A 20,983-nucleotide genomic window follows, 5' to 3' on the forward strand; every position below is an offset into this window, starting at 1 on the left:
TTGTTGGGAAATATTTTTAGCTCTTGGCGGGCTCAACAGCAGCCGCGCAATCACCCCCTTATCCTCCACCCTCGGCAGGTGCGTCCCAGGGCGGGGGCGGTGGTGGGAGGTGGAGGGGGCGACCCCGTGGGGGCGGGGCCTAGGCCTCTCCAGCCCCTTTCCTGGCGTCACCCTCCACGCCTCTCGTTCCAGTGCCGTGTCCATACTAGGTCAGCGGCCTGCCTAGCTGGCCGGGGGCGGGGCGTCTGTCTGGGTGGGGCCCGCCGGGACTCGGGCTGGGGCCTCCCGGACCATGGAGGATCCACGCTGCCGAGGGCAGGACCCAGGAGGGGGAGAAAGCAGAGGATGCTCGGCGCCTTCTTGGCTCCGCCCTTAGCCCCGCCCTACTGCGGCGTTTAAGGGTCTCTTAGCAGGTGGCTGCGCTCGATCCAAAGTCGGGGGAGTGTTAGGACAGGGAACACTCGCAGACCGCCTAGGCTAGGCCATGTCACCCCCTCATTATGGGGAAACTAAGGAACAGAAAGGGCCTGTTTCTAGGTCTTACATTACCAAGACTGAGGTGCGGGGGCGGTCCTGGTTCCCCCGCCCCGAGGCTGGGAGGGGCACGCCTCGGAAGGGAGGTTTGGGGTCGGTGGTTTCACAGTGAGTGTGTGAAGCCAAATGGCCGGAAACCGTTACCCGCTCTCCTAGGCCCGGCTAGTGGGGACCCCAACCGCCTGCGGCTGCCCCTCCCAAGTTCCTCCCTGCTGGCCAGGCATCCAGGCCCCCAGTCTCCAAGCTGCGGAGAACCGACCGCCACATGCGGCTGCCCCTTTCCATTCGGCCCTGTGGGATGCCAGGCTTCCGGGGCCCCGTTCCTCCTGTGTGAACTGGGCCCCCCACCCCCATGCCCAGACATCAAGGCCACGTCTCCAGGTAGCCACAATTTCATTCCTCGCTCCCCACAGGCCCTTCTCCCCAAAAAATTCCCATCTTGCCCTAGCCCCTCCCCCAGACTATCTCAAGGACCCGCTGTCCCCACGCCCCCGACCTCCACTAGGCCTGTGCCTCCCGCTGCCTGCAGGAAGATGCCCGGTCCCGGGCCGGGTTAGCCCCGTGGGAACGGTTTGTCTCGAAAACAGGAACCCGGGCTGGGGGCTGGGCGGGGCGCCCCTTCCCCACCGCAGTCCGCTTCCTGCCCCTCCCGGCTTCCTCCGCCCGACACCCAGGCAGGGCGGGGGGCACTGGGGCGTCCGGGGTTGGGGGAGGGGCTCTTCGTTTCGGTCCCCCCTCCGCGTCCCGGGCGGCGGGGCCTGCGCTCGCCCACCCTCGGGGCAGCCAATGGCGCAGCCCCCCACCCGTGGCCCTGGCCTCCCGGGCGGCGCGGCAGGGGAGGGGTTAAGCTGCCGCAGGGACCGCCGCGTGCGGGGCGAGAGGGAGCCCCCGGTGGGGGTGGCGCAGCCGGCGGTGCGGAGCCCGGCGCAGGGGCGGAGTGGGGAGGGGGCGGCCTGGCGCGGGGGCGGGGGCGGGGCGGCGGGGAGCGGGGCCGCGGCGCGGAGAGCGGGCGGGAGCCGCAGCCGCAGCGAGGCCGGCGGGCGGAAGCGCACGGAGGTGGGGCCGGCCGGGCCGGTGCGGGCTCCTTGCGGCAGGTCCCAAGAGTGAGTGAGCGCGCGCGCGCGGGGCGCTAGGCAGAGGAGGGACACCCCCCAAGGGTGGCGCGGGCGGGCTGGGGGCGGCAGGCGGGTGGGGAGTCTGCGAACCGGGTCGGGGAGAGGGGCAGCGGCCACGAGAGCTAAGGCGCGCTGGATCCCCAGAGGGCGGAGGACCTCCGCTGCGCATCCAGCTTTTCCTAGCCACGTTCCATCGGGGCCCTCCCCCGCGAACCCCCATTTGACAGATGTGAAAATTGAGGCTCCGAGAGGCCAAGTGATTCTCAAGGTCACACGAGGAGGCGGCAGAGCCAGGCGGGGACGGTTCTGGGTGGCTTCTAGGAAAAGTCCGCCTGAGCACTCCGTACAGGAGCTCCCCGGTCCTTCAGCCTGGGGGAGTGAGTGTGTGTAGGGCCAGGGTACCTTTCCGTGGGGCAAGGCTCTGCCAAAATCTGGGAGTGAGGGGAATCAGGGCGCTGGGACCGCGGGGCGTGCCCTACACCGCAGATGGGAGGGGGGCGACGGAATGGGCGTGCGCACCCATGGGGGTGTGTGCATGTGTGTGGGAGTGTACATGCGTGGAGAAGCACTGCCTTGCGTGTGTGCACACGTGTAAGGATGTCAGCGCCTGTGTGGCCGCGGGACTCGAGGCTGGCCTGGCTCAAGTGAACAGCAGGTCCAGGAGGCGACCTCGTCCACGGGTTTGCATTCTGGGGTAGACGAGCCGGGTATGTGTGCCTGAGGGTTGCTTCGTGCAGGTGTGCACGGGGTGTGGGTACCATTGTGTGTGAGAGACGGAGGATGGGAGGCTGGTGCCTGTGGCCCGGTGCGTGTAAGTGCGGGCACCTGCACCTCCATGTAGGTCCCCGGCCTCCGACGAATAACTTGGGTGTGGAGTGTTTGCCCCTGCCAGGGTGCGTATGACCAGTGACCGGAGTTGCTAATGGTGTCATGCACCCACCGGCCACCTCCGGCGCGAGCGCCCTCCTCTGGACACCCTGCTCCGTGCGCGCTCACAGTTCGCCTGTGCGGGGCCAGGGCCGGGGTCAGGAGCCGGGGATAGGGAGGAAGAGGGCCTGTGGACGATCTGAGCCGGGACCCCTGGGATCTTTGCGGAGGTGGCCTGGGAGCGCTCAGTTCCCAGGCTCAGGCTTCCCGTTGACGCCTCCGGGCCGCAGCGGTCTCCCCCCGCCCCAGGAATGTTCCTCTCCCATCCAGTCCGCCTCCCCTAGGGCAGGCCCCTGGGGGCTGCCGCAGCCCCGCCTCGCCTTCCCGGGCTCCCGGGAAGAGGGGAGGCGGGCAGGACGCCTGGGTTCTCTCCTCCCCCCTCCCATACCAGGGAGAAATTCCTCCGAGGTCCCCTCAGGCTCCGGGTTCCCAAAATAACCCTGCGGGGGAAGGGAGGCTGTGGAGGGAGGGAAGCGGGAGGGGCGCAGAGCCGAGCTGCGGGGTGCTGCAGGTGCCTCTGGGGAGAGGACGCGAGGAGAAGGGGGCCTGCGGAGGGCTGGGCGGCAGCCAGTCCTGGGATCCTGGCTCCCCCGTCCTCGTGAAGCCCCTTGGCCCTCCTGCGACTCAGAGGGTGGGCCGGAAGCCTGTCCGCGGGTCCATTTCCCAACTGGCGGGTTGCACCATCCCAGGCCAGACCGTTTAACCCCGGGGGTGGCCGCGGCGGACAACTCCGCCCCTGTCCAGCAGGGGGCGTGCCCGCCCCGCCCCGTTTCTGCCCGCGGGGTTGCTCCCCCGCCCTCGCCTCCGCAGACTCCCGATCTGCCTCTCCCGGGACAGGGGTTCGGTCCGAGACCGGTGGGAGGCTCCCGGAGCGCAGTCTGAGCCCAGCCCACCCCGCGCCGGCGGCCATGGCGGGCACCCTGGACCTGGACAAGGGCTGCACGGTCGAGGAGCTGCTCCGCGGGTGCATCGAAGCCTTCGGTGAGTGGCTCGGGAGGGCACACGGAGCCTGAGCCCAGCCCCGAGTCTGAGCCCGGGTCCCTGCCTCCCAGGCACCATCCAGGGCACAGCCCTGGCCCGGACCCACCCAGCTTCGCAGCGTGCAGTGTCTTTAACTAAAGCCTCCTCTGCATCGCAGGGCAGAGAGATGCACGCCCTTCGCCAGCGGCGGTGAAGGGAGAGCCGAGTCCCTGACTCTGACACTTGAGGGGCATTATCTGTCTCCTGGGGAATCCGGAGGAACTCTCTATCTCCGGCCTGGGAGCTGTTTCCGGCTAATGGGGGGCGGCTTATCTGGTGAAGGGGTGCCCCTTCCCCCAAGCGCTCAGGAAATGACCTCTGGATTCTTGACCCCTGGGAACCCAGGCTCCTTCCGCCCCAGCTGGTTCCCCTCCGGACGATGGGCGGCTCGGGCGCTCCTCTCCTCCAGTCCTCAGGGCCTGCCTATCCCTCGCCCACCCCACCTTTCCTCTCTAATTAGCCTCCTGCTCTCGGAGTCCTGGGCAAGCAGGAGGTGGGCGGGGTCGAGCATGCACCCGAAGGGCCGATACCCAGCGGGCTGCAGGGTGGGGGTGAGGCATGGTCGCTGCGGACCCAGCTCAGCCACCTGTCTTTGACCCTTCGGAGTCAGATGACTCCGGGAAGGTACGGGACCCGCAGCTGGTGCGCATGTTCCTCATGATGCACCCCTGGTACATCCCCTCCTCTCAGCTGGCGGCCAAGCTGCTCCACATATATCCTACGCCCGCCTTGCCAAGACCCCCGCCGTCGGAGCCCATGCGCAGCCCCTCTGCCCAGCCCAGGCGCAGAATGAGCCTCGCTCCTAAGTATAGGCCGCTCCTTATCCCAGCGCTCAGGCGTCGTCTAGCCTCCAACTAGGGCTTAGGCTCTGCCCCCTCCTTGCTCCTGGTGACTCGGCCCTGTCCTCAGGCTCTGTCCCCAGCTGAGGCCTTGTCCTCCTCCTCCCTAGAGTCTAGGGCCTGCCCCTGTTCCAGGCCTGGGTCCGCCCCGTGCATCTCTCTCTCCCAGAGGCCAGGCTCTGCTCTCAGCCTCCCTCAGCACCTAGTCCTCCACCCCCACCTCCAATCCTTCCCCGAGCGCAGGTCTCACCCCCAGCATTCCCGCAGAGCGCAGGTCCCATCCCTAGAACGTGTCTCCTAGAACCAGGCCCCGCCCCCAGCCTCCCTCCCCTCGGGCCTCCCTTTTTAGAGTTAAGCGGCCTCCTTAACTCTCTCCTTCACCTACCAACAATCCCGCAAGGACAACTCCAATTCCCTGCAGGTGAAAACGTGCCACCTGGTCAGGTGAGTCTTTCCTCTGGGGCTCTGACCCCTCCTCTTTCTCCCTTCTCTCTGGCTTCAGGCTGGCCTGGAGGAGGGGGCAGGGCGCTGCTTCTGGGAGTAGGTTTGAACCCTGGTTTGTCTGGGTGGGCTGTGCTGTCACAGGCTCACCCCTTCCTGGGTCTGGGCCTTAATTTTCTTTTCTGCGCAGTGCGGGTGGTTGTCTAAAGGGTCTAATGTACACTTGGAGAAGGAAAGAGCTGGAACCATAGTTTAAGGCTCTTTTTCCTTGGGTGACTACAATCTCAAAGAGCCCCTTGCAGCCTGCTGGGTGATGGTGGGGGAAGGGCTGTCTTGGGTGACTCCCCTTTCCTCCAGGTACTGGATCTCTGCCTTCCCAGCGGAGTTTGACTTAAACCCGGAGCTGGCTGAGCAGATCAAGGAGCTGAAGGCTCTGTTAGACCAAGAAGGGAACCGGCGGCACAGCAGCCTCATCGACATAGACAGCGTGTGCGTGGGGGGAGTACAGAGGGCTGGGGGGGCACTCAGTATCCTATACCATCTGTGCTTAATAAATGTCTGTTGAACTGAATGAGTGAGGGTCATGTCACTCTCTCGCTTAAAAACCTTCCATGGCTCCCTATTGCCTTCAATATGCCTTCTCTGGGCAGCTTGGTGTTCCTGCCTCATCTTCCACTGCCACCGCCCATCCCACACACCTCCTCCTGTAGCTGCGTTGGGTCGCCTCCCTGTCAGCTGAGCTCCCGAGTCCTTTCCCACCATGGTGTTCTGCTCATATCATCCCCTTGCTGCCTCCTCCGTGTTACCAAGACGCAGCTCAGGCATGAAGTCTCCACGGGCTCTGAGGGTTCGGGGCTCTTCCAGGGAAGAATTTGTCGTTCCCTCCTCTGTTCTCCATGGCACTTTGTACAGACTCCTGTACAAAGACTTCTGTACATGTGTCACGCTGTTTTGTGATCATGTGTTTCTGTGTCTGTCTCCCTCAGTAGACTGTGAGCTCCTCGAGGGCAGGAACCGTGTCTTACTCATCTCTGTATTCCCAGCGCCTAGCACAGTGCCTGGCACAGAGTACGTTGTTCATAAACGTGTGTTGAATGCATGATGGGGTTGGGGGAGATACAGAGGAGTTGCTGGGACTGGGAACATTCGTGCCTAGGACAGTGCTTCGCATTGTGTAGGTCCTCACAGTGTGAATGGTGTGTCTGTGTGAGTGGGGGGCCACGAGGCATGTGCATGTCCAGCAAAGGGCTCACTACTCCTGCCCCCCCAGCCCTACCTACAAGTGGAAGCGGCAGGTGACTCAGCGGAACCCTGTGGGACAGAAAAAGCGCAAGATGTCCTTGTTGTTTGACCACCTGGAGCCCATGGAGCTGGCGGAGCATCTCACCTACTTGGAGTATCGCTCCTTCTGCAAGATCCTGGTGCGGCCCGAGGGTGGGGGCAGTGGTCCAATGTGGGCTGGAAGGGGGTTCTAGGAGGGGCAGGGTCCCTGGGGTAGGCTGGGTCACAGGGTGCATCAGGGGTTTCAGTGCAACCACTGAAGGTCAGCTGGAGAGTGAGGAGGAGTGGCCATCAGTGAGAGGAGAGGCTGGCAAGGTGCTGAGGCCACTCCTCCTGCCCCCAGTTTCAGGACTATCACAGTTTCGTGACTCACGGCTGCACTGTGGACAACCCCGTCCTGGAGCGGTTCATCTCCCTCTTCAACAGTGTCTCGCAGTGGGTGCAGCTCATGATCCTCAGCAAACCTACAGCCCCACAGCGGGCCCTGGTCATCACACACTTTGTCCACGTGGCAGAGGTGCCTGTCCCTCTCTCCCTGTGTCTCCCAACCTCCCCACATGCCGGTCAGGCCAACCCTTCCCTTTCCCTAACCCACTGCTTTCTCTCCAGAAAGGCTGGGCCAAATTCTGGGCCCACTCAGTGACTCCCTGCCTCTGCCTCCCCATTTGCCTTCCAGAAGCTGCTGCAGCTGCAGAACTTCAACACGCTGATGGCAGTGGTCGGGGGCCTAAGCCACAGCTCCATCTCCCGCCTCAAGGAGACCCACAGCCACGTTAGCCCTGAGACCATCAAGGTGCGTGGGACTAGGGAGGGGCAGGTGCTTCCCAGATCTGTCTTCACTGGGTCCTCCCAGCAGCACTGGGGGCTGGGCACAACTGTCCTTATTTGACAGATACGGATATGGAGGCTCAGAGGGGTTAAGTGCTTTTCCCAGTTTGCACAATGGCAACAGCAGATTGGGGGCTCACAGGTCGTCATGGACCCCAAAGCTAGTACTTTTTTTTTTTTTTTTTAAGACAGAGTCTCTCTTTGTTGTCCAGACTGGAGTTCAGTGGTGCAATCACAAGCTCACTGCAGCCTTGAACTCCTGAGCTCAATTGATCCTCCCACCTCAGCCTCCTGAGTAGCTGGGACTATAGTGTACGCCACTATGCCTGGCTAATTTTTGTATTATTATTAATCTTTTTTTTTTGGTAGAGATGGGGTTTTGCCATGTTGCCCAGGCTGGTCTTGAACTCCTGGGTTCAAGTGATCCACCTACCTTGGCCTCCCAAAGTGCTGAGATTATGGTGTGAGCCATTATGCCTTGACACTTGTACTTTCTTCTTTTCCTTGTCCTTCATTTATTATTATTTTTGAAGTACTGAGTAATACACATATAAAAAAGTATATAAAAACTTATGAGACTGGGCGTGGTAGCTCACACCTCTAATCCCAGCACTTTGGGAGGCTGAGGTGGACAGATCACGTGAGGTCAGCAGTTTGAGACCAGCCTGGCCAACATGGTGAAATCCCATCTCTACTAAAATACAAAAATTAGCCAGGCATGGTGGTGGGTGCCTGTAATTCTAGCTACTTGGGATGCTGAGGCAGGAGGAGAATTGCTTGAACTTGGGAGGCGGAGGTTGCAGTGAGCCAAGATCGTGCCACTGCACTCCAAGCCTGGGTGACAGAGTGAGACTCTGTCTAAAAAAAAAAAAAACAGTATATAAAAACATATGAATCGTTTAAAGAAAAATTATAAAGAAAACGCTGTGTAAACTACTGCCCAGGTTGGGAAATAGAACCTTGCCAGGCTCTCAAGTGCCCAGCACTTTACAGCATAACTCCCTCCCCACGACTTTTGCAATGATGATCTTGCTTTTCTTTATAGCTTCACCATGTAGGTATGCGGTCCAAAACAATGTGGGGCTTTTTGTTGTCTGTTTTGAACTTTCTATGAATGGAATATTGTTTGTGTTATTTTATGTCTTGCTTCTTTCATTCCACATGGTTCTGAGAGCCTTTTCATTCTGTTATGTGAAACAATTGTTTTTTCATTTTCATTGCCATATAATATTTTATTGTATGTCTACCCCAATTCATTTATTTATTTATTTTTTTGAGATGGAGTCTCTCTCTGTTATCCAGGCTGGAGTGCAGTGGCAAGACCTCAGATCACTGCAACCTCCGCCTCTTGGGTTCAAGTGATTCTCATGCCTCAGCCTCCTGAGTAGCTGAGATTATCTGGCCAACTTTTTGTAGAGACAGGGTTTCACCATGTTGCTGAGGCTGGTCTTGAACTCCTGAGCTCAGGCAATCCACCTGCTTTAGCCTCCCAAAGTGCTGGGATTACAGACGTGAGCCACCGCGCCCAGCCTATCCCAGTTTATGTATTGATTCTGTGTTGAATGTTGGGGTTTTTCCTTTCCTTTTTTTTTTCTTGAGACAGAGTCTTGCTGTATCGCCAGGCTGGAGTACAGTGGCGCTAATTTGGCTCACTGCAACCTCCTCCTGGGTTCAAGCGATTCTCCTGCCTCAGCCTCCCAAGTAGCTGGGACTACAGGCACGCACCACCACACCCGGCTAATTTTTGTATTTTTTTAGTAGAGACGAGGTTTCACCATGTTGGCCAGGATGGTCTCCATCTCTTGACCTCATGAGCCGCCTGCCTTGGACTCCCAAAGTGCTGGGATTACAGGCGTGAGCCACTGCGCCCGGCTGGTTTTTCCAGTTTTTGCTGTTTGGATGGGGCGGCTGAGTACATTCTTCCAGGTCATTGTCCTGTGCTGCCTTGCCTCCCTGAGCCTCTGATTCTCCTGTTAAATGTTGATGATACTCTGCGTCCAAGCCTGGTTTAAAAGTGTGGTGCTTTTGGCAGTTGAGTATTGCCTTGAATTAATGGCAATGAATTCAATCCCCAGGGGCTGAGAGAGCCGGTCCTGGGGGACAGTAATGGAGAATTTTACTCTTTCACCTGTCCCTGACCCTGACTCCTCCTCACTCACTCCTACATTTCCAGGGCTGAGATAGGGAGGATAGTAGTGGGGGTATGACCCCTCTGCCCTTTGTCCCCCAGCTCTGGGAGGGTCTCACAGAACTAGTGACGGCGACAGGCAACTATGGCAACTACCGGCGCCGGCTGGCAGCTTGTGTGGGCTTCCGCTTCCCTATTCTGGGTGTGCACCTGAAGGACCTGGTGGCCTTGCAGCTGGCACTGCCTGACTGGCTGGACCCAGCCCGGACCCGGCTCAATGGGGCCAAGATGAAGCAGCTCTTTAGCATCCTGGAGGAGCTGGCCATGGTGACCAGCCTGCGGCCACCAGTACAGGCCAACCCTGACCTGCTGAGCCTGCTCACGGTGAGGAGCAGGGGGCAGGGAGGCGGGGAGCTAGGCACCAGGGGTTGACAGTTTCCCTGGGCCCGGCGGTGGGCGTGGCCTGGGGCTCTGGGTTCTGACCAGGGAACTGAGATCTAGCATGGGCTCTGGGGTTTGGAGTGGATGCTGAGGAGGGGTCCAGGCTCTGGTTGGGGCTGTGGACTGAGGTCTGGCATGTGGACTGTGGGCAGTTTGAACTGGGCCTGGGTCCCGGTTTGAGTTCTGGCAGTGGGTTGTGTTCTAGGGCTGGGCCAAGCTCTGCGTTCTGCGTGCAGGGGTGGTTTCTAAGCATGGCCCTGGGCTGGGAGTGAAGTTCTGGGCTTGGCTTTGCACTTGGTCTTGGGGTCTAGGGTGGGAGTTGGGTTCTGGTTTAGATCCAGACTAGGTTCTAGACATTGGGCTGGGGCTTAGGTGTTAGGTTTGGAGTGGATTCTTAACTGCTTTTGTACTCTGGACGGGATCAGGGTTGAAAGCAGAGCTTGTGGCTGGGTTCTGACCTAGCTTCTTCCCTGACATCTTGGCAATATGTCATGTTCAAGGTTTGGGGCCATGCTGTGGTTTGATCTGTGCACTGTGGACGGCATGGGGTGGCTGTGCTGTGTTCTAAGCCAGGCTTTGTCCTGAGTCTAGCTTTTGACCCGAGCTCTGGGCTGAGCTGTGGCCTCTAGGTGGACCTTTGACCCTGGGCTCTGTGGCCATGGGCAGGGGCCAGTGGGTGTGATCAGACCTGTGTGTCCCAGGTGTCTCTGGACCAGTATCAGACGGAGGATGAGCTGTACCAACTGTCCCTGCAGCGGGAGCCGCGCTCCAAGTCCTCGGTGAGGGGGTACTCTCTCCTCTCCACTCTGCCCCTCCCTCCTGAGAATCCCAGGATGTGAGGACGGGAGGAGCTCTTAGCAGCCACCTCACCATCCTTCTTGTAGGACAGAGGCATCCTGGGGGCAGGGCATAGCGTTGGGCAGACTTCCCTCTCCCAGGGATTCTCCTCTCTGTTCCCCTGGGCTCTGGGCTCCCCCTGCCTCTGGCCCTAGCTTAGACCTGACCATTTCCATAGCCAACCAGCCCCCCGAGTTGCACCCCACCACCCCGGCCTCCGGTGTTGGAGGAGTGGACCTCGGCTGCCAAACCTAAGCTGGATCAAGCCCTTGTGGTGGAGCACATCGAGAAGATGGTGGAGGTGAGCTCCTGCAGTGCCTGAGCAGTGTGTGGGGAGAGGCCAGTTTGCCGGAGCACTGCCCTGGGAGCCAGCACGAGTGTCCTGTTCAAGACCCAGCACTAAGCCCCCAGGAGTCACAGGGACTGGCTGGCCATCTGCACTGGGCTGAGGTGCCCATGGGTAGGGTGGGGGCGGGGCTATGGAACAGGGGCAGTGTCAGAGACCTCTCTGAGACACACCTCATCAAATGGACTGGGAATGTGGGAAAGGACAGGACCTGATGTCCCCTTTACTCTCCCCTCTCCTGGCTCTGTGTGTCCCTCTGTATGCCCCAGTCTGTGTTCCGGAACTTTGACGTCGATGGGGATGGCCACATCTCACAGGAAGAATTCCAGATCATCCGTGGGAACTTCCCTTACCTCAGCGCCTTTGGGGACCTCGACCAGAACCAGTGAGGAGGGCTGGGGGCCTGGGGGAGAGGGAAGGCAACCTAGCCCACAACCTAGCCTCGGCTTCAGTTTCTTGTGTGCAAGAGAAGGTCACTAAACCAGACCATCTTGGCCTGGGAAGCTACCAGTGTGGGAAGGAGCACTTGCTTTTGTGGGGAGGAGAGGCTGCCAGCTGTGGAGGTGCAGTGGTATCTCACGAGTTCAGACAGATGGGGGGCTCCACCTGAGTCTTGCAAAGACTGTGGCCTGGGGACATTGGCTACAGAAGTGCTGTTTTATTTGTGGAGCTCACAGCTGTCAAGAAGTGTGGGCAAGCTGAACTCCTGGATAGCCTGTTTTAATGAATAGATAAGAAAGGTTTGTAATTAGTGGTACCCATTTGCTTATCAACAGTTCATATGCTGACAATTTGGAAAAACAGCTGGTTCTCTGAAGTAGGTGAAACATGCCCCCTGCAGCCAGATTCATGCCCTATTTTTGCTGAGCAGACAAAACTCCATTCAAAATTTACAGTCCATCTCAGGTCGATTTATTTTTTAATGTTACCTATATTTCAAAAATCTGTTGTTTTTTATTTCCACATTACAAAAATCCATGGTAAAATAAAATCTGGGTAGTAAAATAAATTTATAGTGAACAAAGTGTTTAAAGTAAGAAATGAGAGGCCAGGTGCAGTGCCTCATGCCTGTAATCCTAGCACTTTGGGAGACTGAGATGGCAGGATCAATTCAGGCCAGGAGTTCGAGCCCAGCCTGGGCAACATAGTAAGACCTTGTCTCTACAAAAATTAATTTTTTGTGTGTGTTTTTGAGACAGAGTCTCACTCTGTTGCCCAGGCTGGAGTGCAGTGGCACAATCTTGGCTCATTGCAACCTCCACCTCCTGGGTTCAAGTGATTCTCCTGCCTCAGCTTCCCAAGTAGCTGGGATTACAGGCAGGTACCACGCACCTGGCTAATTTTTGTATTTTTAGCAGAGATAGAGTTTTACCATGTTGGTCAACCTGGTCTCGAACTCGTGACCTCAAGTGATCCACCTGCCTCGGCCTCCCAAAGTGCTAGGACTACATGCATGAGCTACTGCTCCCAGCCTAAAAAGATTTTTTTTGGGCGTGGGTGGCACGTGCCTGTAGTCCCAGCTACTCAGGAGGCTGAGGCAGGGGGATCCCTCGGGCCCAGGAGGTTGAGACTGCAGTGAGCTATGATCGTACCACTGCACTTCAGCCTGGGTGACTGAGCGAGACCACGCCCATCAAAAAAAAAAAAAAGAAGGAAGAAATGAAAGTCCCCTCTTTCCTTTTCCACTGGTAGAAGTTGCCATGATTAAACACTGTTGACAATATTAAGCTTGGCAGTATGTGGGTTCTTCCAGTCTTCTTTTCCCAGGCATGAGCACATTGATAGAGATTTTGTTTGTTTGGTGTCTGTTTCGTGGACAAACAGGATTAGAGTATAAATCCAATTCTGCTTGTGGCTTTTATCGTAGCTGCTTTATTTCTTCTCCAGAGTTTAGGCAGAGGTAGTTACGTTCCATGTTTTCTCCCTGGGTTGGTGGGTGGATTTTTATCTAGACCCAGTGAAGATGACCCTTGGAGATGATGGAGGCCTCGGCTTCATGCAGCGCTCTTAGCTTTAACCCTCTACCTCCTGCAGGCCCCAGGCCGTGTGTGTGTGTGTGTGTGTGTGTGTGTGTGTGTGTGTATGTGTGTGTTGGTGAGGGGGAAGCCTTGGCTGGTTATCAAAACCTAGCACCTGGTTCAGCAGGAGGGAGACCGGGCCCAACTCACTGCTTCATTGTAAAGCTCCCTCTTGGTTTCTGGAACTTGGGGGTTTCCATTTCTTTCTTACAAAATTATCTATGCATTTACAGCAATTGTTGATATATCTTTACGCAGCATCTAGGTACTTGTAGTAGTGGGGTTCTCTTTTTTCTTTCTTTTTTTTTTTTTTTTGAGACGGAGTCTTGCTCTGCCACCCAGGTTGGAGTGCAGTGGCCGGATCTCAGCTCACTGCAAGCTCCGCCTCCCGGGTTCATGCCATTCTCCTGCCTCAGCCTCCCGAGTAGCTGGGACTACAGGCGCCCGCCACCTCGCCCGGCTAGTTTTTTGTATTTTTAAGTAGAGACAGGGTTTCACCGTGTTAGCCAGGATGGTCTCGATCTCCTGACCTCGTGATCCGCCCATCTCGGCCTCCCAAAGTGCTGGGATTACAGGCTTGAGCCACCGTGCCCGGCCCCTCTTTCTTTTTTTTAAATCACCCTCTTTTTTTTTGAGACAGAGTCTTGCTCTGTTGCTCAGGCTGGAGTGCGATGGCGTGATCTTGGCTCACTGCAACCTCTGCCTCCCAGGTTCAAGTAATTCTCATGCCTCAGCCTCCCGAGTATCTGAGATTACAGGCACCGTGCCACCAGACCTGGCTAATTTCCTTCCTTCCTTCTTCCTTCCTTCCTTCCTTCCTTCCTTCCTTCCTTCCTCCTCCCTCCCTCCCTCCCTTCCTTCCCTTTTTTTTTGAGACGGAGTCTCACTCTGTCGCCCAGGCTGGAGTGCAGTGACCGGATCTTGGCTCACTGCAAGCTCCGCCTCCTGGGTTTACGCCATTCTCCTGCCTCAGCCTCCCCAGTAGCTGGGGCTACAGGCGCCCGCCACCTTGCCTGGCTAGTTTTTTTGTATTTTTTAGTAGAGACGGGGTTTCACCCGGTTAGCCAGGATGGTCTCGATCTCCTGACCTCGTGATCCGCCCGTCTCGGTCTCCCAAAGTGCTGGGATTACAGGCTTGAGCCACCGCGCCCGGCCTCTTTCTTTTTTTTTTTTTTTCTGAGATGGAGTTTCACTCTTTGTTGCCCAGGCTGGGGTGCAGTGGCACAATCTTGGCTCACTGCAACCTCTGCCTTCCGGTTCAAGCGATTCTCCTGTCAGCCTCCCGAGTAGCTGGGATTACAGGTGCCTGCCATCACGTCCTGCTAATTTTGTATTTTTAGTAGAGATGGGGTTTCACCATGTTGGGCAGGCTGGTCTTGAACTCCTGACCTCAGGTGATCTGCCCGCCTCGGCCTCCCAAAGTGCTGGATTACAGGCTTGAGCCACCGCGCCCGGCCTCTTTCTTTTTTTTTTTTTTTCTGAGATGGAGTTTCACTCTTTGTTGCCCAGGCTGGGGTGCAGTGGCACAATCTTGGCTCACTGCAACCTCTGCCTTCCGGGTTCAAGCGATTCTCCTGTCAGCCTCCCGAGTAGCTGGGATTACAGGTGCCTGCCATCACGTCCTGCTAATTTTGTATTTTTAGTAGAGATGGGGTTTCACCATGTTGGGCAGGCTGGTCTTGAACTCCTGACCTCAGGTGATCTGCCCGCCTCGGCCTCCCAAAGTGCTGGGATTACAGGTGTGAGCCACCGCGCCTGGCCTAATTTTTGTATTTTTAGTAGATACAGGGTTTTACCATGTTGGCTAGGCTGGTCTCAAACTCCTGATCTCACCTCAGGTGATCTACCCACCTCAGGTGATCTGCCCACCTCGGCCTCCCAAAGTGCTGGGATTACAGGCATGAGCCACTGCGTACCCAGCCTAAAAATCACCATCTTGACAGAACTGCACACCTTGCTTTTTGCTTTTTTTTTGTCTTCATGCTTGTTTTCCACTTAACCCTTGATCACAGACATCTTTCCATGTGGATTCATGTAGAACTACTTCATTCATTAGAACAACTGCACAGTATTCCACTGTCTGGTTAGTCTATCATTTCCCTAACTATCCTCCTGCTGATGGACAGTTAGACTGTTCCAGTTTTTCACGACGATTGTACGCCAGGCTGCTGTGAACGCCCTTTTGCTGATCCACTCAGGCCAGTATTTCTGTAGGAGAAATTCCTAGAAGTGGGATAATTGTATCAAAAGATATGCACATTCTAAATTAGGAAAGAGACTGCCAAACTGACCTCAGACAAGGTTGTACCACTTTGCACCCCCATCAGCAGTGTACGAGTGCCTGCTTCCCAACTTCCTCGCCAACAGTGGATGCTATAAAAAGCTTCACAATTTTGCCAGTCTCATTGGCAAGTGGTATCTTGGTTAAATTTGCATTTCTTTAATACTAAAGGGGGTAGGGTATCTTTTCATATGTTTATTGGCCATTTATTTCTTCTATCAATTGCCTGTTCAGATTCCTTGTCCATTATTCTACTGGGTTTGTTGGTCTTTTTCTCATTGATTTTTAGAATCTCTGTTAATGGATATTAACCCTTTGCTGTTGAATGTGTTTGCAAATATTTTCTCCCTGTCTGTCATTTATATTGTCTTTTTCCACATAAAATTTAAAAACTTTTGTGTGCTCAATATGTCAGTCTTTTCCTTTCTGGCTTCTCGGATTTGTGTTCTGTGTAGAAAGGCCCTCAGCCCCTCAAGATGATAAAATTATTATCTTGTATCTTTTTTTTTTTTTTTTTTTTGAGACAGGGTCTCTTGCCGTGTCATCCAGGCTGGAGTGCAGTGGCATGATCTTGGTTTGCTGCAACCTCCACCTCCCAGGTTCAAGTGATTCTCATGCCTCAGCCTCCAGAGTAGCTGGGACTACAGTTGGCCGCCACCACGCCTGGCTAATTTTTGTGTTTTTAGTAGAGACGGGGTTTTACCATGTTGGCCAGGCTGGTCTCCAACTCCTGACGTCAAGTGATCCGACTGCCTTGGCCTCCCAAAATGCTGGGATTACAGGCGTGAGCCACCGGGCCCACCCTGTCATATCTTTTCAGATAATTTTATAATTTTATTTTTTGCAGGAGTGTTTACAAAAAGTCCAGTGAGAACAGTGAGAATTTAGTTTTCATGCACAGTATGAAGGATGTAGGCTTGTATTTTTTTTTTTTTTTTGAGGCAGAGTCTTGCTGTGTCGCCCAGGCTGGAGTGCAGTGGTGTGATCTCAGCTCACTGCAACCTCCGCCTCTCGGGTAGGCTTATATTTTTTTCTTTTCTTTTCTTTCTTTTTTTTTTGATACAGGGTCTCTTGCCATGTCACCCAGGCTGGAGTGCAGTGGCATGATCTTGGCTTGCTGCAATCTCCACCTCCTAGGTTCAAGTGATTTTTGTGCCTCAGCCTCCCGAGTAGCTGGGATTATAGGTGCCCACCACTATGTCTGGCTAATTTTTTGTATTTTTAGTAGAGACAGGGTTTTGTCATGTTGGCCAGGCTGGTCTCGAATTCCTGACCTCGTGATCCACCCGCCCCGGCCTCCCAAAGTGCTGGGATTATAGGCGTAAGCGACTGCGTTCGGCCCTATAGTTTTTTCATTTTTTTTTTTTTTCGAGACGGAGTCTTGCTCTGTCACCCAGGCTGGAGTGCAGTGGCCGGATCTCAGCTCACTGCAAGCTCCGCCTCCCGGGTTTACGCCATTCTCCCGCCTCAGCCTCCTGAGTAGCTGGGACTACAGGCACCCGCCACCATGCCCGGCTAGTTTTTTGTGTGTTTTTAGTAGAGACGGGGTTTCACCGTGTTAGCCAGGATGGTCTCGGTCTCCTGACCTCATGATCCGCCCGTCTCGGCCTCCCAAAGTGCTGGGATAACAGGCTTGAGCTACCGCCCGGCCCCTATAATTTTTTCTAAATGGCCAGTTATCCTAATGCTCCCTTGATTTGAAGGACCACCTGGATCACACATTATGAGACCCCTCATACAGCAGGTGGGAGTCTCAAGCGAGGGCCAGTCCCGATGGGAAAAGCTCTTGGTGGCTGAGGACCCTCCTATCCGTGCGGACACTGTTGTAAAACTTCACTTGCATTATCTAATTTAATCCTCACCCAAATCCTATGAAATGTAGGAATGATCATTACACCCATTTATAGATAAGGAAACGGAGGGGCAGGGAGATTACTCAGCTACTCATTGGCAAATTGTCAAGAGGCAGAGAGGTAGAGCTGCGATTTGAACTGAGGTCTGTGTCCAGAACACATGCTCATTCTTTCCCTAAAATGTATTCATAGGTGAAAAAGGGCTTCCGCGGAAAGCCCTGGGTTATGTGGGAAACCCTGGATTTACAGATGTCTTTCCAGCAGGATGATGCAGGAGAGAGAGGGGTGCGATTTCTCCCAGTCTCTCCTGGTCCCAGAACTCATTAAGAGTTCTCCTTGCTCAGGGCTCCCTACTGGTGTTGCACACAGTACACTTTGGGAGCCCGAGGCTGATGGTTCCATGGAAAGTACACAGTCCTTTTAGTTTGCAAACCAAGTGTGAAGTGGGCAGGGCAGGCCACTGTTCTGAGAAGGAACCCAGGGAAAGGGACTGGCCCAAGACCACACACGGGTTAGCGGCACTTCCCACATCTGCCTGACCCCTAGTCCAGTGCTGTCTTTTCTTTACTCTGCACCAGGAGTCCAAAATCAGGAGTTCCATGAGGACACTGGGAACAGTAGGATGGGTTAGGCCAGCAGTGGATGTTCCTGGGGAGGGCCCGAGCTGAGGTGCCCCCCAACTCCCCACAGGGATGGCTGCATCAGCAGGGAGGAGATGGTGTCCTATTTCCTGCGCTCCAGCTCTGTGCTGGGGGGCCGCATGGGCTTCGTACACAACTTCCAGGAGAGCAACTCCTTGCGCCCGGTCGCCTGCCGCCATTGCAAAGCCCTGGTGAGCGCCCCCTTCCCGGCTCACCGCCCAAGCCACGCCCCTCCAGCCCCGGCCCCGCCCTCCCTTCTAGCCCCGCCTCTGCCGGAGCCCTTTTCAAGCCTGGAAAACCTGGTTAATTCCATCTGTCTCTCCTACTGCGGTTCTGCCCCTGGCCCTGAGGCGGGCTCTAAAGCCCCAGTCCCACCCTCAAGAAGAAAGAAGTAGAGTCATCACCTCTAAATCCCACCTCCCACCACGGCCCCTCCTCTATTACAGATCCTGGGCATCTACAAGCAGGGCCTCAAATGCCGAGGTGAGATGGAATGACTGGTAGGGCTGCTGGGCAGTGGTTTTTTTTTTTTGGAGAGTTACTATTTTGGTGGGGCGATTGCCAAGGAATGAAGTACCTTAAAATCAGGTGCGTGGCCGGGCACGGTGGCTCACGCCTGTAATCCCAGCACTTTGGGAGGCCGAGGCGGGTGGATCACCTGAGGTCAGGAGTTAAAGACCAGCCTGACCAACACAAGGAAACCCCGCCTCTACTAAAAACACAAAAGGTAGCTGGGCGTGGTGGCACCCACCTGTAATCCCAGCTACTCGGGAGGCTGAGGCATGAGAATCGCTTGCACCTGGGTTTCAAGTGATTCCACCTGGGTTTGCAGTGAGCTGCGATCACGCCACTGCACTCCAGCCTGGGCAACAGAGCGGGCTCTGTCTCAAAACAAAACAAAAAACAAACCCCAAAACCCCACAAAATCAGAGGTGCAAGATGATTGATGTGAACGGAGTGGCCTTTAAGAGACTATTTATTTTGATGAGGCAGCTGCCCAGGAACAGAACGTGGGAGAGGGCATAGACTGACAGGAGGAGGAGAATACTTTGGAAGGAGACTCTCATTTTGGTGGGGCAGCTGTTCAGGAACAAAGGTTCCTGGGGAGGGGCGCAAGCCTGTGGAATGGGATGGAGGGTATTCTGACCAATGGCCCTGGCTGGGCTCTCCATTTGCCCTCCCCTAGCCTGTGGTGTGAACTGCCACAAGCAGTGCAAGGATCGCCTGTCAGTTGAGTGTCGGCGCAGGGCCCAGAGTGTAAGCCTGGAGGGGTCTGCACCCTCACCCTCACCCACGCACAGCCACCATCACCGCGCCTTCAGCTTCTCCCTGCCCCGCCCTGGCAGGCGAGGCTCCAGGCCTCCAGGTAAGAGGGACTCATTCTGTACCGGCCTGTGGAGGGAGGGATGCAGGGCCATTGGGGCAAAGAACGCAGGATGGAAGCCATTCCAAAGTGCATAATTCTCTTTTTGTGGTGGGATAATAAAGAAGGGACAGGTAAGGGTGCCAGAAAGTGGCCAGGGAGCCCTGGACCTTCTGAGGCTGAGGAGAAAGACCCTAATTTATAAAGAGGTATAATAGTGAAAGAGGCTTTAAGATTCCAATTAGTCTTATTTTGTTGGAGGGATTAACGAAGGATTGGAGAAGGTGTTATATGAGCCATTGGCTTGCCTTTCCCTTTTTGGCTGTTCTGGAGGCTCTTCTGGGGAAAGTCCCTTGCCCTGATAATGTCCTGGCAGCTCTCTTGGGGTCTTTGATGGTTTTAGGTCAGTTTGCTGAATGACAATTGGCCAAATGATTATTTTGCTGAGAACAGTCCGAACAACTATGTTAAACTGGGGTCTAAGGTAGTTGATCACAACTGTTTACGCTGGCATAAGTCCTCAAAAAACAGAGGCAGGCACAGGGCATACATCCTCAAAAATGGAAAAGATAAATCCATCTGCATTGAGCCTTCCAGAAGTGCTGGGGTCTAAAATGTGAAATACACACAAAATCGACATTTAAGCAAACTGCGCTGACGAATCTGTGGTGGCAAAAAAACTGTGGCAAAACGAAAACATAGAAAAAGAGCCTCAAAAATTGGGCTGAGGCTGGGTGTGGTGGCTCACGCCTGTAATCCCAGCACTTTGGGAGGCTGAGGCATGAGAATCGCTTGAACCTGGGTTTCAAGTGATTCCACCTGGGTTTGCAGTGAGCTGAGATCACGCCACTGCACTCCAGCCTGGGCAACAGCGCGGGCTCTGAGGTCAGGAGTTGGAGACCAGCCTGGCCAACATGGCAAAACCTCGTCTCTACAGTACAAAAATACAAAAATTAGCTGGGCGTGGTGGCGGGCGCCTGTAATCCCAGCTACTTGGGAGGCTGAGGCAGGAGAATCGCTTGAACCTGGGAGGCAGAGGTTGCAGTGAGCCGAGATCATGCCATTGCACTCCAGTCTGGGCAACAGAGAGAGACTCTGTCTCAGAAAAAAAACTGAGCCGTTAGGTCATGCAGGGAATTGATTTTGGGTGGATGGGTTTGCTTCTGGGATGATGTGGACGCCTCCTGTGGTGAGGGGAAGAAGGGTTGCCAAAGTCCCAGGGACCTGGAAGTGTGTTCTGCAGCAATCCGCCTCCCAGCAGAGATCCGTGAGGAGGAGGTACAGACGGTGGAGGATGGGGTTTTTGACATCCACTTGTAATAGATGGTGAGTCCTCCCACAGCAGGCACCAGAGCTCCCCACTGAGGGCTGGGGCAGGGGTGGGGAGTATCAGGGAAATGGGTGCTTTATCCAAATGGCCCCAAGCCAGGTGGGCTACTATCTTGTTGTTGAGGGGGGTGTCTTCCTCACAACCTGTTTTTCTCTTCCCAGCTGTGGTTGGATCAAGGACTCATTCCTGCCTTGGAGAAAAGACTTCAGCCAGAGCAGGAAGCCTGGGGGTGTTGGGGCAGGAGACTGGGGCTGGGGGTGGGATATGAGGGTGGCATGCAGCTGAGGGCAGGGCCAGGGCTGGCATCCCTAAGGTTGTACAGACTCTTGTGAATATTTGTATTTTCCAGATGGAATAAAAAGGCCCGTGTGATTAATCTTCACCATCAGTGCCTAGAATCCCGGGGGGTGGGGTGATGCTATACTCTACAGGATGACAATCTTGGGAGCTAGAACTTTGTAGCAAGAGAAACTTGGGAGGTCTGGAATCTCATGTGTCTGGAATCTTGGGGGAGAGAATCTTAGAAGCAGAAAACCTTGGAATATAAGAATCTTGGGGAGGGTCTAGGATCTTGAGGAGACCAGATTCTTGGACATCTAAAACTTGAAACTAGTAGGACTTGGCACCCGAGAATTGCGGGGCCAGTGGTCCTGCATACCCAAAGCCTTCAGCCCATGGCCAAAATTCCCTTGCTGGACAGGGGGCCTTTCAGCCCCTGCTTGTACGCTTCCAGTAACAGGGCCCTCACTGCAGAAATTGT

General features: G+C 55.6%; 1 protein-coding gene across 9 annotated transcripts; it reads left to right on the plus strand.

The window, feature by feature from the left end:
- Positions 1–1,039: 1,039 nt before the first annotated feature.
- On the plus strand, positions 1,040–20,605 carry RASGRP2 (RAS guanyl releasing protein 2). 9 transcript variants are annotated; one of them, XM_033207292.1, is made up of 17 exons: positions 1,040–1,104; positions 3,414–3,557; positions 4,207–4,309; positions 4,817–4,879; positions 5,234–5,365; positions 6,147–6,297; positions 6,501–6,674; positions 6,834–6,950; positions 9,216–9,497; positions 10,256–10,333; positions 10,570–10,692; positions 11,007–11,122; positions 17,580–17,721; positions 17,977–18,013; positions 18,717–18,896; positions 20,125–20,219; positions 20,385–20,605. In XM_033207292.1, exons 2-16 carry the CDS (start codon positions 3,485–3,487, stop codon positions 20,211–20,213), a joined length of 1,860 nt encoding a protein of 619 aa, XP_033063183.1. In that variant the 5' UTR covers positions 1,040–1,104; positions 3,414–3,484; the 3' UTR covers positions 20,214–20,219; positions 20,385–20,605. The 9 variants fall into 9 exon arrangements, with proteins under 9 accessions (XP_033063183.1, XP_033063186.1, XP_033063181.1 ...); XM_033207295.1 differs by having other exon boundaries at positions 20,155–20,219; XM_033207290.1 differs by lacking the exon at positions 1,040–1,104 and adding an exon at positions 1,314–1,446.
- Positions 20,606–20,983: the final 378 nt, after the last annotated feature.

This window comes from Trachypithecus francoisi, unplaced genomic scaffold (genome assembly GCF_009764315.1).
Source record: "Trachypithecus francoisi isolate TF-2019V2 unplaced genomic scaffold, Tfra_2.0 Lachesis_group8, whole genome shotgun sequence".
Lineage (NCBI taxonomy): Eukaryota > Metazoa > Chordata > Mammalia > Primates > Cercopithecidae > Trachypithecus > Trachypithecus francoisi.

What these genes read in the sequence shown, in the direction of transcription:
- RASGRP2 (XM_033207292.1), top strand. Translation starts at nt 3,485, where the DNA reads ATGGCGGGCACCCTGGACCTGGACAAGGGCTGCACGGTCGAGGAGCTG. An exon ending in GCTCCTTCTGCAAGATCCTG is followed by an intron (nt 6,298 to 6,500) that starts GTGCGGCCCGAG and finishes TCCTGCCCCCAG; the next exon opens with TTTCAGGACTATCACAGTTT. An exon ending in AGCCGCGCTCCAAGTCCTCG is followed by an intron (nt 10,334 to 10,569) that starts GTGAGGGGGTAC and finishes CCATTTCCATAG; the next exon opens with CCAACCAGCCCCCCGAGTTG.